Source organism: Phalacrocorax aristotelis, chromosome 5 (genome assembly GCF_949628215.1).
Source record: "Phalacrocorax aristotelis chromosome 5, bGulAri2.1, whole genome shotgun sequence".
Lineage (NCBI taxonomy): Eukaryota > Metazoa > Chordata > Aves > Suliformes > Phalacrocoracidae > Phalacrocorax > Phalacrocorax aristotelis.
Window position 1 is genome coordinate 8,871,711 of NC_134280.1, and position 22,140 is coordinate 8,893,850.

The 22,140-nt window shown below is 37.9% G+C and overlaps 1 protein-coding gene across 8 annotated transcripts in view; it reads left to right on the forward strand.

Moving 5' to 3' along the window:
- NCKAP5 (NCK associated protein 5) overlaps window positions 1–22,140 on the forward strand; it is a 410,016-nt gene that overhangs the window by 319,549 nt on the left and 68,327 nt on the right. For all 8 annotated transcript variants that reach the window (XM_075092891.1, XM_075092890.1, XM_075092893.1 and 5 more), the window contains 2 exons: window positions 18,266–18,370; window positions 21,476–21,667. In XM_075092891.1, coding sequence (XP_074948992.1) covers window positions 18,266–18,370; window positions 21,476–21,667 — 297 coding nt within the window. The remainder of the gene's footprint in view (window positions 1–18,265; window positions 18,371–21,475; window positions 21,668–22,140) is intronic.

Here is a 22,140-nt window from a genome sequence, read left to right on the forward strand (position 1 = left end):
GCCCCTGTACTTGGCACTGGTGAGGTCGCACCTTGAATCCTGTGTCCAGTTTTGGGCCCCTCACTACAAGAGGGACATTGAGGTGCTGGAGTGTGTCCAGAGAAGAGCAACGAAGCTGGTGAAGGGTCTGGAGCACAAGTCTTATGAGGAGCAGCTGAGGGAGCTGGGGTTGTTCAGCCTGGAGAAGAGGAGGCTGAGGGGAGACTTTATGGCTCTCTACAACTACCTGAAAGGAGGTTGTAGTAAGGTGGGTGTTGGTCTCTTCTCCCAAGTTTCCAGTGATGAGAGGAATTGGCCTCAAGTGGTGCCAGGGGAGGTTTAGATTGGGTATTAGGAAAAATGTCTTTACTGAAAGAGTGGTCAGCCATTGGAAGAGACTGCCCGGAGAGGTGATGGGGGTCACCATCCCTAGAGGTGTTCAAAAAATGTGTAGACGTGGCACTTTAGGACATGGTTTAGGAGGCATGGTGGTGCTGGGTTGATGGTTGGACCTGATGATCTTAGAGGTTTTTTGCAACCTTAACGATTCTATGATTCTATGATACAGAAAGTTGCTGAAGGGATAAGGTAAATCCAAAGAGAGGGTACAAGAGTAGGAATAAGAAGCCTTAGATAAAACTTAACACTTCTGCTTTGCCCATGGCCATGTGTAGCACCTATGAAATATTTTAAAATGTAAATGTCAATATCACTGTATTTCTGCCTTTGTCTTATTTTTTCTAAATTCTGCAGTGTTTTCCTCAAAGACACTTTAAACTACTAAAATCACCAAGTTATGGAGTTTTTCCACTTCTTAGCTATGTTGTCTCACACACTTGTTCTGAGTTTATCAGGTATAGACTGCTCAGTCTTGAGACACTGATCTTTTTCTTCTAGTTAGTCCTCTTTTTCCAATCCTACCTGAAAATATAACTAATGAGGTTGAACTGGATTCTGATATTACATACCTCCTTCTACAACAATGATGACTTGTATAAAGTTACTGAGATAACACGGGTCAGGGTTTGCCTTCTGATAGATATCACAGTAATTTTATTGTACTATGTATCTCCATTTATATAAATTCAACCTGTTTGTTAGCTGAATTCTTCCCACGGATGAAGACTTGTTTTCACTTTTCACCCAGAAGTTTGCTGTCACAGATTTTTTATAAAGCATGCAGAGAACCTTCAGTAAATGTGTTAAAAAGTGGCAAGTAACAACATTTCTTGAGTTGATTCATTTATTAAATAAGTAATAAAATTTTCATAGTTGGGATAGTATAAAATAATATTTGTAATAGTAAGATTTACGTTATCTCTCATTCTGAACTATATTTTCATTGCCATTTTATCTCCATCATAAAAATTCTACTTTATCAACTCCAGAATGAATCAGGGAGGACTCTTCAAGCATCTGTTTTCTCCGTGTGTTTCTCTAGCTAGATTAGTTTCATTTATTACTGACGTGGTTTAACCCTGGCCAGCAACTAAGCCCCACACAGCCTGGAGAGGGAAAGAATTGGAAGGGTAAAAGTGAGAGAACCCATGAGTTGAGATAGATCATTTAATAAGTAAAGCAAAAGCCACACACACAAGCAAATCAAAACAAGGAATTCCTTCACTGCTTCCCATGGGCAGGGAGGTGTTCAGCCACCTCCAGGAATGCAGGGGTCCATCACACGTAATGGTGACTTGGGAAAACAAACACCATCACTCTGAACATCCTCTCCCCATTCTTCTTCCCCCAGCTCTGTATACTGAGCATGATGTCATATAGTGTGGGATATCCTCTGAGTCAGTTGGGGTCAGCTGTCCCAGCCGTGTCCTCTCCCAACCCCTTGTGCACCCCCAGCCCCTCACTGGTGGGGTGGGGTGAGGGGCAGAAGGGGCCTTGACTCTGTGTAAGCCCTGCTCAGCAGGAACAAAAACACCCCTGTATTATCAACACTGCTTTCAGCACAAATCCGAACCATAGCCCCATACTAGCTACTGTGAAGAAAATTAGCTCTATCTCAGCCAAAACCAGCACAATTACTCATGAACCATCCATGTTGTTTAATTTTATGTCTAAAATTTTGTCATGGATGCTACAGCACAGCCCAATGAATTCTCAGGTCAATTTTAATAATGACGACTTTGTTATAGCTGCATTGATATTAGCTCTTTTATTAACCTGACAGCTATGCCCTGACATATGAGATAGAGTGTAGCTGTTCATACTTAGATGGAAACAGTTGTACAGCTTAGCAGGAAGGGGTAAATTGCATCAATGACATTATTATATATGGGAAGAAAAAGAGGACAATTAAATGCCCTAACACCTGACAAAAGGAGATTGAATATCTGGCCTCAGAGTGTGACCTCTGGTTCAAACATCGTTAGACATGATGATGTCTGAATGCAGAAGGTTAAAAGTGAAGTCGCATTGCTTTACAGCAATCAAATATATGAAATATTTAAGTATTTCAGGAAGTAAGTATCTGAGGGTTTGAAATTAAAACTAAAGATCATCACACACTTCTAGAAAACAGTTTGTCAGCATTCCAAAGTGTGTTTAAATAACTGGTTTGTTATATGCTGAGCAGTAGCATAATACCCATCTCTCAGAAGCCAGCTACTAGTCCTGCCTTGTGCCTCTGGGCTCTTCAGAGAGCAGGCAGACTTGATACAAAGATCAGCAAATTGTATTCGAATTTTTGAAACTCCTGCTGTTGACTTGCGTATTTTCTTACTTCACATTTGTTCCTTTGTACCCATCAGAATGTCAGGGTACTCTTATCTGCAAATCTTCTGAAAAGTTCCAGCTCCAGAACAAACTCTGCCTTTCTCTTCTCAGTAAGCATATAAATATAAATCAGGTGTTGCAGTATCTGTAGTGATATTTACTTACTCAGGAGTCAGAACTGGTGGCTTGACGGAGAAATTAATTTCAGATCTGCTAATTGTTTCAGCAGTAGTGGAAAGCTGCTTAAAAGTTATGATGATCTCAACGGCTATATCAACAGCCAAAAATAATCACAAAAATTTAAAGCATGTTTGAGATATATTCAGTTAAAACTAGTACATTAAACTTTATCCAATAATTACATTGCTAGTAGAGGAACTACTAAGAAGTGAGGTGGTTGTTTTTATACCACTTGCAATTCTCAAAAGATTTCAGGCCATAGCCCTCCTGGAGTGCTTTCTCCAGATCAAGGCTACCAAAGGTGCACAATTACTGTCTTGGAGATCCTGTCCCAGGAAAGAGCATCCAGTCTTGTAGCAGTCGGAAATTATAAGGATGCTTCTGTGTATCAGGAATCAAGATAGCAATCTAATGAGGAACACTCAAAGATTTCTGAGACTTTCAAGAACAAATTAAAGGAACATTTCGCCATGTGAAGATGCTGATGTCATTATTTCCAGTCTTGCATTAGCTCAGAAAATGGTGCCTACTTTCTATTTCTGTCATGTCCACACTTACCATAACATCTGAGAAGACACAAATACAGAGCTTCAAATCTCTGTATTTTATCTCAGCTTAAATCATCAACGTGTAATACTACATTAAAAACGATATTTCTTACTTGCCCTGTTTGCAGCTCCAAATATATGCTGAAGAAACATTACAGAAATATGGTGTTCATGAGAGCCTACTGGTTAGAAGAATGGGTAAGCAAAGTCAGTGACGACAGAAGGAAAGGAAATAGCCCCCTCCAAAGAAACTCCATCTAATCTCCCTAAGTTAAGCTGTATGACTTCTAGTTTTGAATGAACACCAGCAGCATAATACGTGATAGAATTAGGCTGATATCTGATATCCAGCCAGCTCTGGAAGGAGACTCTGAGGTAAGCAGATTTTTGGGAATGCTCTGAGAATCACCGGATGTCACCCGCATCCGAGACTTTCTACAGGCCATCTCTAGTCACAGGGACTTATGCTTGTAAGTATGTAAATCACGGCTGCGGTGTGTAGACCTCCAGGAAGCTTTTTGAGATCCATTGAGTGAAATGGCTAAGGCAACTTTTCTTGTCCCTCAAGAACACCAGTCTGTAATATGGGGGAGTCCCGACATGCTCTTTTCTAACTAAGGAAACTACAAAACTTCCATTCTTAAAGCAAAACATTTGTCAAAATGATTTGCTGGATCTAAATCTAATTCAGGCTGATAAAGGAACATCACAAAAATTTTTGTTACAGACCATGGCATGGTGTATGAGAGGAGAGGTAAAGCATTATCCCTCAGAACATTTAAAAGAAAAGCAAACAAAGCACAGCTAGAGTTTCAGTGGAGAATACAATTTTATTATGAGGGAGTTAGATCAACTGACTGATAGGTCCGCTCCATCTGCTCCATTTGTGTTTTGGTGATTTCCCTTCTTGTCTGACTGTTGTCCCTTATTTCAGCACCTAAATTCTTACCAATTTCCTCTCAAGCAAAAAGAAACTATTAACTAAATCTCACTAGGCATGTAGTTCTGGTGAGAATTATAACCCTTTTCAGAGAAAATTACCCCCAACTGCTAGAATTTCATATTTCCAAGTAATTTAACTAGTCTTGAGAGATTCCAAAGAGAAGCACTGAAAGGCTTTCCATATCTATACAAGCATGACAATTTGTGATACAATTTTAAATATATAATTTTCAGATACCGAATCTAAAAACGAGCTTTTTCCATTATCCTAATGATAATAAATTGCTACAGAGGTACTGAAAACAGTAAATCAAATGAGCAAATAATCTTTAGGAAATCCACAAGTAATCTTTGGTGAAGTATTTATGAATGATTTTGACTGACAAGAGCAATATTTTTTTAAGTTTTGAAGACATACGTAGGCATTGTTCTGAAGAGCAAAGGCAGTTTTTCAGAGTAAGCAAATGTCAAGAAAACCATGGGGCTGTACTGATGTGACAGGCCTTAACAACAAAAGTAAGATTTTACTGCCTATTTTTTAGACAAAGAAAAATATGCAGCTGACACTGGGTGAACCAGAGTTGTCTTTATTTTATGCATAGATTTTTATTATCAGTGATGATACACATTGTGGCAGGAATCCAATACGGCATTTGAAACCCTAAGTAAGTATGTGGGCAGACTCATTAAGTACAAGAATGTTTTTCATGTTTTTTCCTATTATTGTGTACATTCAGTATGGGAGTAAATTTATGAAGAAAGGATGGAGTTCCACAATACAAAATAGTACCACTATATTCCTTTTCAAACTTGCCCTGTGCTTCAAATTTCTAATAAGCATTAAAAAGATACTCTTTTTTTATTCCGTGCAGTTATACTTGACCTATAGCAGTGCTTAACCTGTTGGATGCTCTTTTGGCCTGCTCTGTTTGCTGAATGTATTAGCAAGATGTATTAGTGACTTACCATGTAAATCCTCACACAAATTGTCAAGTGTAATTACAGAGGCTGGTTAGAGGCAGCCTTTATTCTAGGTGGTGAACTTTGTGAAAAGTCTGAGTTACTCATGTACTTACGTTTTGTGTGACCAGCAGATCCATTTTTTTGTCTGATATGTTTCTGGTTTTAAAGTTTACCATTTTTTTTGATATATATGTTTGGTGTAGTTAAGTCAAGAGCCGTTCGTTCAGGCTTTCTTTCTCACTGACAGTCCGATAGCAAAAATTAGCCTGGATTTGTTCTAATGTTATGTGGTAAGTACAAGCCACACAAGTTACATATAAAAGTGTAAATTCATGTGATCAGGTCAACTTTTAAAGCCTCCCCATTTTGGATTTCACAGTGGAATAAAATAGTAGCCACCGCAAGCCCAGCTTAAATGTGATATGCACAAACAACAGGTGTGCTAGATAATTGTTTTCTCATCATGGTGCATATTTCACACTCCATAACTCCCAAATGAAATACCAAAAGAATGCATAAAATGAAATGATTCAAAGATTTAGAGGTCGTCTTCTTGTTGTGGTAAAGTGGGAGTCTATTGAAATTCTAAAGCAGTATAGCAATATAGCTAGTATTATTACAAATGTGTCATTTTCTTCTTATTGCACTAATGGAGCTGTGTAGTTTGTTTTTGTTTTCTTAAGAATTTGAAACTTAAATGAAGGATAACTGCCAAAGTGTGTGTATATGAAACAAATAACAATAGATAAACAATTAATTTCATCTGTTATTACACTCAGTACATATAAAACTTCATTCATGTTACTTTATAACTGGTTTTCTTACTGAGATTTAAGTGTAGTGGCACTTTGCAGACATGAAGCCATATGGAATTATGGCTCTTTTACTTGAAGAGAGGTGTGCTATTAAGTACTCTACTTGGTAACATTTAAACTGTTCAGATTATATCAGGTCAGCGTAATTTGTTAGTAATTTTAAATTATACATTCCATCAAATAAATCAAACTAACATTATGCTAAGTGGTTTATGGCACATAAGATTACTCATAAGGTAGTTTCTGTTGCCATCTGTTATGAAAAAATTAATTTTCCTGTGATATACTTTGTATGTTTTGTATACTTTTATGGATACTGCGCATAGAAGAAAGGTGTGGTAATTAGAATAAAATGCCATTTATAATGAATCATAAAACACCTACTGAACCAACCCCATCTTTTAGTATTGAATTTTACTAATGCTCTCCTTTGTTTCCCAAATGACCTATCTTCTTTAATGATGGTTTGGATACTGGTAAGGTTCAAATCCTCATCCAAAGGCCATGACACTATTGACTAAATCTCTGTTGACTTCGCTGAGAATGTGAAATACTGTATTGCAAGATAAAATCAGCACATGGATGCTCAGTGAAACTGAAGAGTCCATTAGTGCCTTAACTCTTAAATTACCATCTGCATATCTCTCTTGATAAGGACAAGCTAAAAGGAAAAGTTACCTTTGTCATTAAATCTTTAACAGTGTGATATTGACAGACTTGAGTCTTTCTGTATTTTTAGCATTTTTAGATTGCATTCCTGCTCATTTCTTCCTCTGGATGTGAGCAAGCTGTGTTTCATTAGTCACTAACTGATGTCTGGGTGCAGAGAGGAGCAGTGATTTGTCTGTGTCCTGTGTGCATTACAAGGGCATCTTCAACATTATGAATTAAACTCCATCTTGCTGCATTACAAGTATGGAAACCAGGCTGCCAAAGTAATGGCATTTTGAATTAATATCAGTGCTTTAAAAATCTCAAATATACGCCCACTCTTCAGTTCATCTTTCTGGTATGCAGTTTCAGAGATGAACTACTTAATTTTGTAGTGTTTTGATCCTAAATTTTTATATTCAGTCATATTTTAAAAGCAGAAATGCTCCATCTATTTTTTTTTAAGTTTTCTATTACTTACTCATAACTGTTTTTTTCTCTAAACAAGCCTTGTGCACTTTTTCTGTGCATAGGCACCGGTCTAGGCACATTTATTATGGATTATAGATACTGCAAGTGTGAATCAGAGATTGGCACTGTATTTTAGAGGCTCACTTAAATTTATTCCACTAAATGGTCCTCAGGAGATCTTGGACAATAATTAGAAATATGGGTACTCTCAGCTCTGTTACCAGTCTTCACCAGTTCATGGGGGAATAACAAATGGAATTAACCTTTAATTTAGGTCTTTAGGTCCTTCATGCACATGGGACTAGACTTGCAGGTGTTCAGGCATTGCACTGAGATCTTCTAAAAATCTGCCTACTTATTTGGTGCCAAACTGTGAGCTGACCCCTTTTGAAATTCCTATATAATACCTCCTAAGCCCTGCTTTTATCTACCATGAAAAAACAATCAATTCACAAGGGCACAGACTCCTAATCAAATGTTGGCACCGCTTCTTCTGAGCACAGGCGGCTGCCGAAAGGATCTGCAGCTATCAGCCATCTATGCTAGAGGTGAAGCTCACAGCTGCTTCCAGCCTGGGGCAGGCTGCCTCTGGTACTGTCTGCAGGGTGGGAGAGAGGACTCTTTTCTGTGTCATCGTCTGCCAGGGTCTGGCACTCCCAAGGCTGATCCAGGTGCTAAATAGTGCTTAGAGGGCTCTGCAGCTTCCCTTGCAAGAGCACAGTTTGGCCCAGGAACAATGGGGCCAAAACATTTCTCATTTTCCATGTCCTTGCATTCCTCCTGGCTACACCAATGGAAGTGAGGTGCAGATGAGCATGGGCAGTGCACGTCTGTATCCTCATATTGTCCACTATGGTGCACCCTCCTTGCTGGTACCAGCACTGGCTCTCCCACCTCACCAATGTTTCAGCCTTACTAAGATTTCTTGGCTTGCATGGCCAGGCTGGTGGCAAGATCCTTTTGCAGTTTCTCACCACTCCGGTGTAGGTCATTGGAATTACAGAGGTCTGAAGCCAGGATTTGAGATGCTTATTCAGATCATCAGGTCTACAGAGTTGTCTGTCCTGCACTCAAGCTCCATGATTTTAGTATATCATAATAAATGTTGCACAACTTGAACTGCCATTTGGAGATCTTGTGGTCAGATTTGAGACTTTCAAGAATGAAATACCACAACACATGCACGCTGTGACCCTGTAGAAGCTGTATTTCTGAAAAGTGGCAGAACTTTGGGAAGTCTGTGGGACAACTCCTGACCTGGCAGAAGTTCATTTAGTTTCAGTACAAGTAGTGGAGCCAGTAATTCTTGCCAGCTGGGAATCTGCCCACTTACTCTTTCTAAACCATACCTCAAGTAAGTGCTTTAAGGAAAAAGGATAGAATAAAGTACTTTTTATCCAGGTATTCAAGAAAACTTTCTCAAAAAGTCTCTCGTTATTTGAAATTATTCTGTCAGAGCCAAAAACAATGCATTAGAGTCGGAGAGAAAAAATGTATGTAAAAGCCTTAAACTAACGATAAAAGTATTTACTGAAATCCTCTTCATACTTTTAAACTCTTTTCAGTCCATCTGACATTTCAACAATATTACACACAGGAAAAATAGGGTGGAGGGATGGAGAAACCTTTTAAATGCATAATAGTGAGGCAAAGAAAATATGGCTTGTTCAACATTAACCTTGACAAATTCGTTCTCTTGTCATTTAAATGAATGAACCTTTCCAGTGTCTAGCTTGCTGGACCTTGGAAACAGCAGTGAGGAAGGACTGTAAAAATGACGCTCATCTCTCTTAAATTATTTTTCTGAGTAAATGAATTATTTCAATGAAATCCAAATCAGGATGAATCTGCTCGCTTGAATCACCTGTTCACAGCCAATGAACTTCCGTGTGAAACAGTGCTTACACTCTTCTGTTGCCATGTATTGATCTAAAACATCTTCCCTAAGCCTTCCCTCTCCTTTTTCTCCTACAGGCAAAAGGTTAGAGTTAGATAATAGTATTAATTTTCCAGACATCTGCACATGTTTTAATAGCCTTTAGAAGGCTTGAAATGGTTTCTGTTTGACCACCACGGGGCTAAAATGCCATTAAGACTTAGATTGTAGCAATACATAACAATCATAGCCCTGTAGTTCAACCTGGCAATAAAAAAGCTAATTTATTTTATCAGAGATTTAAATTAATGTGATGAACTCCTCTCTCAACAGGAGATGTAACACCGCTCTTACAAAAATACCATGGTCCTGCATATTTTCAAAACCAGATAAAACACTTGCCACAGACCCTGTGCATGTATTTGTTCTGTCTGCTTTTTGAGTGTTTGCATGTGTGTTTGTGTGCTCACATAGTACTGCTTACCCTTCCTGAGACCATTCTGGGTTTTGTGTCATATCTTCATTCTTAGCCTCATTTTTTTCCACCATCTGACTCGTAGACTCAGCAGGAAGAAGGTGATTAATAGATCCAGGGCAGTCTCCAGTGTTAGCCTTTTTTTTTACCACCTTGGGAACGGGAATTTTCTTGGGGGCAAAAATTATTACTGGTTAGGTAAATTGAGTTTAAAATAGATTTTAAAACAGACGTGCAGTTAATAAGGATATTTTTTGAAAATCTGGGAAAGTAATAGTTAGACCTCAGACAGTTTTCATTTCTAACTATATGCTAGAGGAAAGCTTCAGCTTATCCCATTATAAAGTGATAAAGCTGCATTTGATGGCAGCAGCTTCTGTGATAAAATGATCATGGCAGCACTGAGAACGAATCTAATAAGGGAATTGATCTGTAGATTCCAATTCTGTAAGAGCCAACATCGATCAACATAAATGTCCATAACAAGATTGTAGTGAGGTCTGCCTAATTCCTTTAGATGATTTTGGGGCATAGTCAGAAAGTGAATGTGAAAATGAATTTTAAACTGTGGAATCACAAAGACCAAAATTTTGTCATGCTACCACAAATATCACTGACTGTCATAGTATCAGCAGTTTAGCAGCCTGTTGAAATTAGTGAGTAGCATTTAATCAGATAATGATTGATAATGCAATGTATAAGTGAGGCTGAAATATCAGTCCTTTTCGTCTATGTTTTCATGTTAAAGAATTTAAGTGCCATGAAATAATAAAAATCAGCCCCTGTTTTTACTGCTAAAGCATAGATAGATAGCATGTGTAGGGCATGCCATAAAAGATTAATGGTATAGTTCTTCCTTGTCAGAGGAGTTCAGTATAAAGTTGTTTGCTAGGCTGATCCTGACCATGCCGAAATGTATGTTTGTGAGCAATGTAACAAGAGAAGGTGTCAGGATGTGCAGGATTCTGCCTTTCACTCTTTGACGTTCCCACAATTCATAGCACTTACGTGATGTTGGCACTCATTTCGCAAAGTGGAATTAACATATTAATTACTATTAGATGAATAGAAAGGTATTTACAAAAAGCATTTACTGTTTTGTACCGAATTAATATTAAACAAAATACAAATATGTGCTTAATAAGAGACTTGACTCTTCTACGATACAGTTATCACAAAACTGCTGTTTTTACCATACTCCAAGGAGTCTTCCATGAGCAAGCTCATTGAAAACATTTATTTCATTATTTATTTACATTTTGACTAGCTGATTACTGGGTCATTGATGTAAACTGTTGACTTTACAGTAATTACAAACCACGGGGAACTTTAGACATACATTTTCCTGAGAAAAGAAATTAGTTCTTTTTATTATTACTGCAATATTTACAGACTATTAAAATGAAGGCTAACACTTTGGAGTCTCAGAGCTTGAAAACACTGATAGATTTATAAAATGAAAACTAGGATCAGAGAGGATTAGTTTCTATTTTTCAGTGTAACTTTTATTTAAAGGAGTTTATAAAAATTAATAAAACTAAGGGATTTGGAACAGGGCTAATTTTAGGATTACATTAATGTTGTCGACTCTCTGAAGAATGCAGAAAGATTATGTTATTTATGTTTATGCATCAAATGTCTGCTTAATACCTCTCAATTTATACCCTAAGATATAAGTTTCCAGCCTTCTGAGTTACTTTGGCATCTTATTCACTGTTTTTTGCCATCTCTGGATGGCTTGATAATAATGGAGAGCAGCAACCTGGGAAAATCTGAAGCAGATGCAAGTGAAACCTTTGTTTTATTTTTTGTGCTGGATTTGCCTTGTTAACAGGATTTTCTGATGTAGTTTTAGCACCCTAATCTTCCACACAAATGTTTGTAATATCACACCCTTGTACTTTGCCTTGGATGTTGTCAGTTAAGTCTCAGTAAATTTGCCTGAAGGATTTACCAGCAAAACTGACAAACCACTGTTAATACTGGGTTTGAATTTAAAGTCTAGCATCTTCTGTATCACCAGGCTTTTAGGTTTTTTAGGAAAGTCAGCCTAGTAAGAGGGAAAAACAACAAAAACAAGTGGAAAATATCAAATTAGAACTTTCATGGAAGTATTTTTATTAGATTAATGGAAAATTCAAATCCACTTGAAATTTCTGGAGTAGCTGGGAACTTCCTTTTTTGTACTAAGAACTGATTTAGCTTACTGAATTGTATTGTACAGCTATTCAGTTTAATATTCATTTTATGTATAACTCTTCCCCTTGTTACCACTGAGCAATACTGCAAGTTTGTGATTGTTTCCTGTATTTTATGCAGCTTAGGTAAGACCAATAAATAAGAGTCTCCAACTGCCTGCTGTGAGAGTTATCCTGGGGTTCCCTTACTGTGTATTAACACCCGCTTCCCGCCAAAAATAAATCCAACCAGCTATAGTGGTAAGTCTCCTGAGAGACAGCTAGTGAGACCGTAGCAGCAACATAGAGGGCAATAATTTTAGTTAACATGTCAGGCAGACCTTAAGAAAGAACAGAATATTAAATATGAAAGACAACATATATGTTCAACTTGACTGCCTAGCACATGTTCTCCTAGATGTCTCCTGTGACAAACTCCTGTTACCCATATTGCAGAGCTTTATTCACTTTCTCTAGGAAATGTTCTGCAGCAAAAGAACAGGGCCAGAACAGAGCCATGGTGAACGTCTAGTTGCTGCTGTGCTTCACTGATACTTTTCTTTTCCATGACTGCTTCTTGATGCAAAATTTTGGTGCACAGGTACAGATTGATTGGTCATGTTTGCTATAAGTACAAGTGAAAATATAAGTCCAAATATTTGTTGCAAAATAATCTCTTACAGTCAGATCTGTATGTTTTACCTGTAAGCATGTAACAAATTAAGCATGTAACAAATTTTATAAAGCAAATATATAAATCCAGAAGCATAAAATTATTGAGCTGTTATGTTACTACCAGTGAATGTGAACATGGACTCAGAATGCTACCTAATGCTGAGGCAAGAAAAGTTAGTGTCTGAACCTGGGGTTTCTTCCTTGGAAGAGGCTGATTTTTTTTTGTTAATTCCCCCGCCCTCCTAGAATAACAGTTGTTTTCTTATTTTCTCATCCTTTAAAGATTGGTGTCTTTTTAACACACTTGTGAAAATCTAGAGAGACATACACCTATATGGATGTTTCTATGTAGCTTATAAAATAAGGTCATGTATTATTGCCAGAACTGCCACCAAAAAAATCACATTAATTGTTTACTTCTGGGCAGCAATATAAGCATATGATTGTGCATAGGTGGCCTTACTTTGTGTAAAGGTACTGCTAAAAAGTGGTAAAAAGGACAGGAATGCTTCTTAAAGACACTCTGTATTCTACAGCTGAACCACCGCAAAGCCAGATTTCACGTTAGTCTAAAATATTTATAATAGCCACAGTTAGACGTAACTTCACACTGTTAGGATAAATTATGATTGCAAAGCAAATTATTAGAGAATTAGAAGGAAAAAAGCACGGCTATTTCCACAGTGAAATGTCACTGAAATTACCCTAAAAGATGTAGGTATAAAAAGGAATCTGGGATGGCATATACCACACACAAGAACTCTGCTGGGAAGCTGCCTTTGTTCACATGCAGTAAGCAGCTGGAAAGATGAAGGCAAGTTCCTAACCAAGCTGGTTAACTAGTGGAAAGTGCTCAGTATGACAATTGCAATTGCCATTATAAACTGTGAAAATGGAAAGAGTGGTTTTATTTTACTACAAAGTTTAACAGTGATGGCCATGAATTTCTGTTTATGGGAAGTGAATAACAGGAAAGTAGGACATAATTCTGAATTTTCTAGTAAATATATAACTTCCAAAAGCTGAAAAAATTATTATTATTTTATTTTCATGATGTTAATTATACACAATAAGCCATCAGGAATTGCTGTATGTGCACAGTATAAAATTGCAAGTACACTTCCTATGTTAGTGATTATTGGAATTAAATAAAATGGAAGCATCTTTTTACAACTTTCATTTTTGATTCATATTTGGCTGGTTTATGTTGACAACCACTTGTTCTGCTCTCTTCAGAAAGCAGAATTACCGTATGTCAAAAGCATATGTATTACAAACTCTGATCTTTCTAAAAGCAAAATCTATTTCTGCTTTCAGATAATTTATTATTTTTTCCTTATGCTTAATATTTTCCTTTATTTCAGAGTATTTAGTGCATGAGAAATTCACACTTCATACTTTGAATAGTGTGTGTTCTTAGTCTAGGTAACTTCTGATGGAATAGGTGAAGGATTGTGCACATTTTTTGCATGTTTTTGGTGGAGTTACTAAGACTTAACTCATTTAATACAACAGGGGTAGAACTGGAGCGGAGCTGTTGCTGCCTGTGGACTTGAGGGTAATCTTCTTTGTGCAGAAAATTATTAAAAATGAGCAGTGTGAAGGCTGCAGAAAAAGTGTTCCCTGCCAAACTGTTTAAAATGGTCAGGTTAGGTAGGAGAGCAGTGCAGAGTATGCCTGTTCTGGTTTGTGATGCCCCAGATAACAGCAGAGACGGCAGGAGGCCACGTGCACCAAACAAGCATTTACAGCTCTGCCATGGAGCACCAGGATGAAAATGTCTCCTTAGAACCTAGAGAGAGAATTTCCTTCTTGTGAATGATGGACTTTGGCTCATGTGAGAAAAGCAAAGCCAATTGATTTAATAGCAATTAACTCATCCAATATTGGAGAGCCGTGTACAGTTTGGCATAATTCATTGAAAATTGTTCTGGCAATGCTGCAGGTCATTAGACGTTTCAAAAAGGAGATAAGAACTGATAGATAGTCTGCACAGATACAGTCAAGAGGCACAACAGCTAGTGGAGTCTCTCTGTAATATTGCCTCATGCCAGTGGGTAGTAGCCTTCTTTTATCTTCCTAGAAAGCCTTAATAAGGATGCTGCTGGAGGGAGGGGGCACTGGCCTGCTACTTGATAGATTGGTTATCTGCTGCCAGATAATTGTATTTCCTATTGCACTTGATATAATAGGTTTCCACCTAAATTATCAATTACTTTGGTTTTATTTTTTATGTGGCTTATGGGAGTTAATCTTGACATTGAGCCACAAAGGGCACGGCCTTCTCTGTGTCAGTCTCGCAGGTGAAGGAGGAGCTTTTCTGCTACTGGTCACAGGCAGCCACAGGGAGGCCTTTCTGCTCTGCACTGGCCTCTGTACCTCTCAGCACTACTTTCTGTAGAGACATGGGTCAGCCTAGCTGAGATGCTATGAACTTTTTAGTCCGCTCCTGCCCCGGCAGTACTCAGTACCGGGTAATTTCGAAGCAAGTTGGCCCAGCCCATACCATATGAAATTACATAGGGTTTTCTGTTCTGCAGTCCAGTGCTCCTGATGGTTTCCTGTGTTCAGAGGGGCCGAGATGTTCCCCACCATGTACAAATATTGCCTGGTTTCCCCTGATCATTATACAGGGCACTAACGAATGGGGCAGGTGACTTGGATTTATAGTTGTAATTCTTCAGTTTCATATTTAAGTATTCTTTTAAACTGATGTGATGTTTTCTGTGTAAGTCATTCTGTGCTGTGGTCTACCTTTTCTTGCATTGCATCATGATAGCATCAACAGTGATTTTAATATTGTACAATTTTTAAGGCAGCAGTAGCTCCTTGATCTAGTTATGTGACTATGACTATGACTGGAAACTAACCATAAAGGACACAGTACGCTTTGCATATCAGAGAAGAAATCAGAATCAAGATACATAGTTAGCACAACCTGGTACTTGATTTAAATGGATGGCTAATGAGATTTTTTAACAAACAGTAGAGTTTCCCCCATTTTTTAATTAGAAAATTGAGAAGGCAAAAGAATAAATGAATGAAACAAAAACAATTTTCTTATCATTTTTCTTTTGTAATTGGATGACTTGCTTCAGTGCTGTGTGACTATATTTAATTAATGATCTCAAACTTTGTTATGCTGTTTATTAATGCTAGTCATTGTGCTGGCTGTGTGTCAGTTTATCTGCATATGTGTAGGGGGGAATACTCCCAATGTGATGATGTTTTGTTTGATACAGAAATATAATCACATTATACACCTTGAGAACACATTTTCCCTCTTTGTTAATCATTTTAGCCTGCTGATTCACCTTTGTCATTTTAGTTTTATAGAGTCATAGACTTTAATGCTGGCGAAGATGATTTAGATGTAGCGTGAGCCATGTGCAGCCCAGCCCTTGCGGTCACCGAGCCAGTGTGGAGGGAACCCCGTAACTCTGAGCTGTTCATGGCATGCTCTGCTGGGCTACGTCTTATGACTGACCAAAAATTGTTTCTTTTTTCTGCCTGTTCCAATTGGGCTGATCTCTGCTTTTCTGTCTGATATGGACAATAACAGCAGCACACCAAATTCCATTGGATGACATTGCAGGGGTATATTATATGTTGCCATTTAAGTAATGAAATATTTAAAATGCCTTGCTGGAAAAATGGGAAGACAGCTTTACAACTGTAGAACTCCTATAGCTCTATTTCCAGTATACTTTTTTTCCTGGGAAAATAAATGTTCAGGTATAAATGTTCACCCATCTCAGATGTCCCCAGTCATCATCTCAGATGCCAGGTGTCCAGATGCTCAGATACCAATGCACAGATCTGGCTGTAGTAACTTCTGCTAAAATATCTGTGGAAGCAAAAATCAGGTGACTGGTGTCACTGGAGAAAGTAATTCCTTTGCAAAGAGCAAGTACACCACTTGTTCATAACATCGGTGACTCCTGGTTCTGAAAGCAGTGGAATTTTCTGGTGGTTCAGTGATGCAGTTGTGATTCTTGTCAAGAATAACACATGTACTAGGTCAGTAAATCTGTGAGTTTGGGAAGGCATTTTACCTGGGGCTTAAATCTTGAAGAAACACCTGACAGTAACTCTAGTATAACACTTTAAAAGGTGCACACTGAATAACTAGGCGATAGGCATCACTGATGTTAAAAAACACATAGCCTGGAGGTAGCTAATATTTATAATGAAAAGTACATTGGATACTAAGTGCTTGTAGCATTTTAATTGCTTCAACAATACACTGGGCAAAATATGCTTATACAGAGCATTGATCATTGAAAATACTTTCCATAATCTGTCTATGATAGATAGTACCTCCTGAAGAAACCTGGATGAATATGTAACTCTTGAGAAATTACTCCCAAATTTATAACTAGTAGTTTTTAAAAAAAATTGCTGGATTGTCTGGAATAGATGCCTGAAGCACAGCATGCAGATAACAGAGGCTGTAGGAACAGCCGCCTGCTTTGTTCTCGAGTAGATGAATTTCTGCAGTGGGTACCGGGAGAGCAGGCTGGGGAGTAGCTGGGCATAAGATACTGTGTGATGGATGTTTCAGGGCCCTGCAAAGAACTGTCTTGCCATTACTACTACTGCACAGTCTGGAAGGGCTTTTGTGGCTACCGATTCTTTTTCCCTCTTTGACCAGGGTTTTTTGAATGGACAGGGTGATGGGCTACTCATGCAGCCTTGACAGGTCTCTATGATTTGCATCCTTCACAGAGTCCCCCTGGCAAAGCGCCCTGGCAGGGTCTGCACCATTTGTGCCTCCAAGCTGAGCCCCATGGTGCTGAGGAGGGTGTAGATGTGGTCTTTCAGGTTGCAAGCCTGGAGAATCAATGGGAAAATTAAAAGAGCCCAATCCAAAGTCCTTTTATTGGGGTTTGGGTTTTTTTTTCTAAGTCCTTTTTCATTGATTTCAGTGGACTGTGAGTCAGATCCATACTGCCTGTTACATGATATGTTGGTCCAACGACTGACAAGACTGCAGATATTTCTTCTTTTGAAGTCATCAGCCAAGGCTTTCACATAAATCATGGATTTTATTGAAACTGCAATTAAAACAAATCAGGCTTAATGCACACTGAAAGCCTTAGTAATTAGTATACAGGTGAACATGGAGGAAAAGGCACAAGCTTAGCCGTCCTTCCAAGCAAAACTCAAAAAAGAACTGTGTATATAATCAAACAGCATGTGAATATTAATGCGCAAAATCCTCTGAGTCCCTAGTTCCCCGATGCAATTATTTTCTATTCACATTAATTGTTCCTAGCAGATGACATTAATGACTTTGAGTTAAAATGTGTGCAAGGGAGGCCTTCAGCAGATCAATGCTGTTTAAAAATAGGGTCAGTTTTGCAATCATTCACTCAAGGTGCAACAGCTCGTAAATAAAACAACATTAACATGTTGATTGATTTATAAATGTTAATTTTGTAGTTCATTTTCATGCTTTTTTCCTGAAACCTGTCAAACTCTATGGATAATGGTAGGACTTGCATTCATTCATCTTTGTTGCATGTGAAGTAATGATAAGTTGCAAAACACTGACTAGAAGAAAAAGTAGAGTTTGTTTTGGATGAAGAATGATCTGTTCTGCAGACAGGAAGTCTTGGACAAAGTAAGCACAAACAGCAACTTTTCAAATTAGAACAAATCTTTTACCTCAGGGTCTTCATTTCCCTTGAAATTTAACAGCAGAGTTTGGAATTTTAAAACTGCTGATCTGCTGCGTATTTGACAAACGCTTATGCTTTGCTCATTCCCTTCTGTCCCCTCAGAAACTCCATTCACGGATCTTAGACCTCTCATCTGGGGATCTGCTTGCAGAAGTAGAACGAAACAGAAGCCTGATGCAATCTCGAACTGCTGATGCTCAGATTCACGTGAGTTTTTGTGCTGTCCTTGTACCCCTCATTTGGAACCCTCCTTTTGGCCTCTGAAGTCTGATGTCAGGGATGAGCCATAAAGCTGATCTCTGAATTTAAACACTGTTGAGGCAGATAACAATACTTCTTCCGTCTGTTCTCTGAAATTCAATATTGTGTCCTCAGTTGATATAGTAAGCAGATAGTGTCACTCTGTGCAAAAAGGCGTAAATCTTAGCAATGTCCCCAAGATACCTTTTTGGGTATTGATTACATCTCAGAATCTCTGAGAAATGGTCAAGGAGCTTTTTATAAAATCCCATACACTGTATTATTCATCCTACTTTTATGATATATTATGTATGAAGTTTTAAAAATTCATGGGCTCTGCATTTTTGTTTTTTTCGGATGGGGTTAGCTTTGTGCTTATTTGGCAAAACGTTAGCCACTGTGGCTTTCATGTTTCATTGTCAAAGAGAAAAGTAGCTTAAAAAACAAAAGTCACATAAAGATAGAGGGAAACAAAGACATGGAACCTCTATGTGCCTTTGATCTTGAAGTATAATAGTGTCAACAAAAATGTAATCTCCTTTGTAATACATACTTTAATGAAAAGGCATTGTTTCAAAGGTTCACAAAAATGCTAATGACCCTTTGCATTATAAGTAATTAAGCCTTCAGGTTAGGTTTTTATCCTACAGAGTTTTGTGTCTTTAACAGTCCGGTTCTTTCAATTTTATATTATTTCTAGAAAAAAAATTATGTATTTAAATAGTAATATTACATTCAGGCCTTTTGACTCTAATTTTATTAAAGGTAATGAGTTAAGAGTCATGATTACAGAAAATTAAAATTTCACCTTGTCAGTTAATAGACCCATATGCACATTAAATATATTTAATTAATGCATCATAAGCATACTATTCAAAGTACTTTCTCTGATAATTTAGAGAATAAAGTCAAATTGCAGGAGAAAATTCCACTCTCTCTTTAGTAATCTGAATGCAATCTAGAAATTGGGCAGATATCCTACTTCAGAATCTGTAATGGCATGGTATTTTTTGCACATTTTCTCATCTCTTAAACAATAAAGATTACTACAGTAATACACTGCTTTTCTGCTTTGCTTAGATATTTCCATTTTTCCCATTGATAAAACTGTAGGACCAAACGCCTGTCTCCTGGAAAGGCTCTCAGACTAGCTGAACATGACAGGAAGGGAAGGCAGTACTTGTCAGTATGCTGTGATCTCCTCTTTTCTCTTACAGGAGGTTCTTATAGCAAAGGATTTTACAGGCATCCTTCCCTTAAACACTGTGATGACTGGGACATAGCCTAGTAGAAAGGGCAGAAATTTGACATGACATGTTTTCCTAATACCTCATACCTCGGCTCAAAGGCAATGAAATAGCCAGAACAAGCAGATGCTGCCATTGGCCTCTCTACAGTCAACTTTACAGGGAATGACGCCGTCATAGCTGAGGAAGCTGATGAGAGAGGGTCTCCCATGGGAACCACAATGTCAGAAATAAAAAGTAATCTGTTTCAACAAAGCGAGAAAGCCTGTTTCAGAGCCAAAAATACAGGCATCAGCCTGCCTCTGATGCTGAAAGATGTATTCTTCCCAGAGCCAGTGGATTTAAAGGCTAGTCCTCCTGCATCCATTTGACTTCCTAGGAGAACATGTACCAATAACTCCCAGAGGTGAAATGTGCTCTTGCTACCTCTAAATGATTTTCCCATTCATAGGTTTTGCCTGTGACAGAGAATAATGATTTGCCCTGTAGTTACGTTTGTCAAAAACAGAACATTATTATGTCAGTTGAGCAATGAACAGCTGTACTGATGAACGCCTCAGCAGTAAAAATTCTGCGCTCTCCCATTTAACTGAAAAAAGGTTCAACCCTAGTAGTAATAAATGGCAGGACATGGGGGAGTATATGGAAGAAATTAGCAGAAGGCCAACAAACATGTTAGTGTGTGAGAAGTGCCTACAAACTGAGCATTTTTCCAGAGGTTTGCATGAACAAGCTGTGTCTACTGTGTATACAGTTTTGATAATTGTTTTGTGGATTCAATAGCTTTAGTTTTCCTGTGTCTTCATTAATATAAAGGTAAAATTTTAATCTAAGCAAAATTAATTTGGGGTATCTCTACATAGAAAAATCAATAAACATTGTTTGAGCTTGCCTTAATGAAATCCAAAGAAAAGTTTTATGAAACAGAGTCATGTCACTCTGTCTGGTGTTCCTAGTAATTAAAAAGATGTCTGATTGTGTAAGGAAACTGGAGAATAGCATAACAGAATGGTGGAGGCACTTAACATTAAAGAAGCTCCAACACTGTTAGACACAAGAGTATTAGTTTGAAAACAAATTAAAGGCATCCTAGATACTCCTGCAGAGGTTTAATATTTTACCTAAAGTGCTATCTGCTCTTCATTACTCTTTTCCTCAAAGCTGGCACTTAGTCACAGTCAGCTGAAATTGCATTTGGAGAGGGGCGATAACTACACAAGTACTTAAAGGCAGCCATAAAGTGTCAATAAATTGCATAAGCAAGAGGCTTCAGCTGTCTGCGAGCGACACAAAGATGGATTGTCCTACGTCAGAGAGTTTCTTAGACAAAGCTTTGAACTAGATAGGAAACCAAAATTAGACTGTAATGGAGAGATTCCATTCTCAGTGGACATTCTGGTTGGGATACTAAATTAATTTACTTTGTCCAAGATGTACAGCCTCATCTGTTACATTGTAGGGCTATAATGCAGTTGTCAAGACGTACTTGTATTCTTATAACTTTGTTTTCTGTATCTTACTGGAGCACGCTGCTTATGTACAAAGCATAATTCAAATAGACTCAGAATAATCTTTAGCAAAAGAAGAGCAGAACACTGGTTCAATAATAAAGAAGAAAACGTGGAGGATTGAGGATTTTTCCCCTGAAAAATGAAAATGTTAGCAATTTTTAATTTACTTCTCTGTGTTAAATTCACCAGATGCTAATGGCATAACAGGAAGGTGTAAGTAGCTCACTTGCTTTTTCTTTGTCCTTCTTAATCAATGGGAAGTTAAATGATCTTTTGACACCCATATGATATTTCTGATTCTTCTCATATTTTAGGAATGCCAGCAGAATGTGAAATCCAGTATACCTATGTTGAAATGCCAGAGTCAATTAAATATGACAGGTCCTAGCCGCCTGTATCCCCGGAGCAGCTGCAGTAGCAGTGAACTCTCCCTCTCAAGTGCTTGCAGTGAATATTCCAGTGGTTCCTCCTACACTTGGAATGATGGAAAGACATGCAGCAAAAGGGTAAATCAAATTAATCTTCATTTATTAGCCTAAGTTAATCTGAAACAAGAATAATTGAAAAGCTGCCTATTTCCAATTTTTTTCACTTTCTTGTATATTTAAAACAGTTGTCACTAAACTCAGTAAGGATTCTCTCCCCGATGTCTCCCTCCCTCTCACTCTCCCCTTTTAATTTTTTTAAACAATTCCTTTATCACTCCAATTTGCTCACAGTTTCCTCATTTATTCTGACACTTATTCTGTCTTTTACAGTACAAATTATTCTTGTTTTTTATCTTAATCCTTCCATTCATATTGTTCTTCCTACAGGTTTTAAATGCACTGCAGCCTTCACACCACTATGAAATCCTTTATTAAAAAAGAGCATTGCTATTAATAGCAACAGATGAAATGTAATGCCCTATGCAACTCCTAAATCTCTTTACTAAAATGGTAACACTTTTTATTAAAGGCACTTGTCAGTAATATGTGAG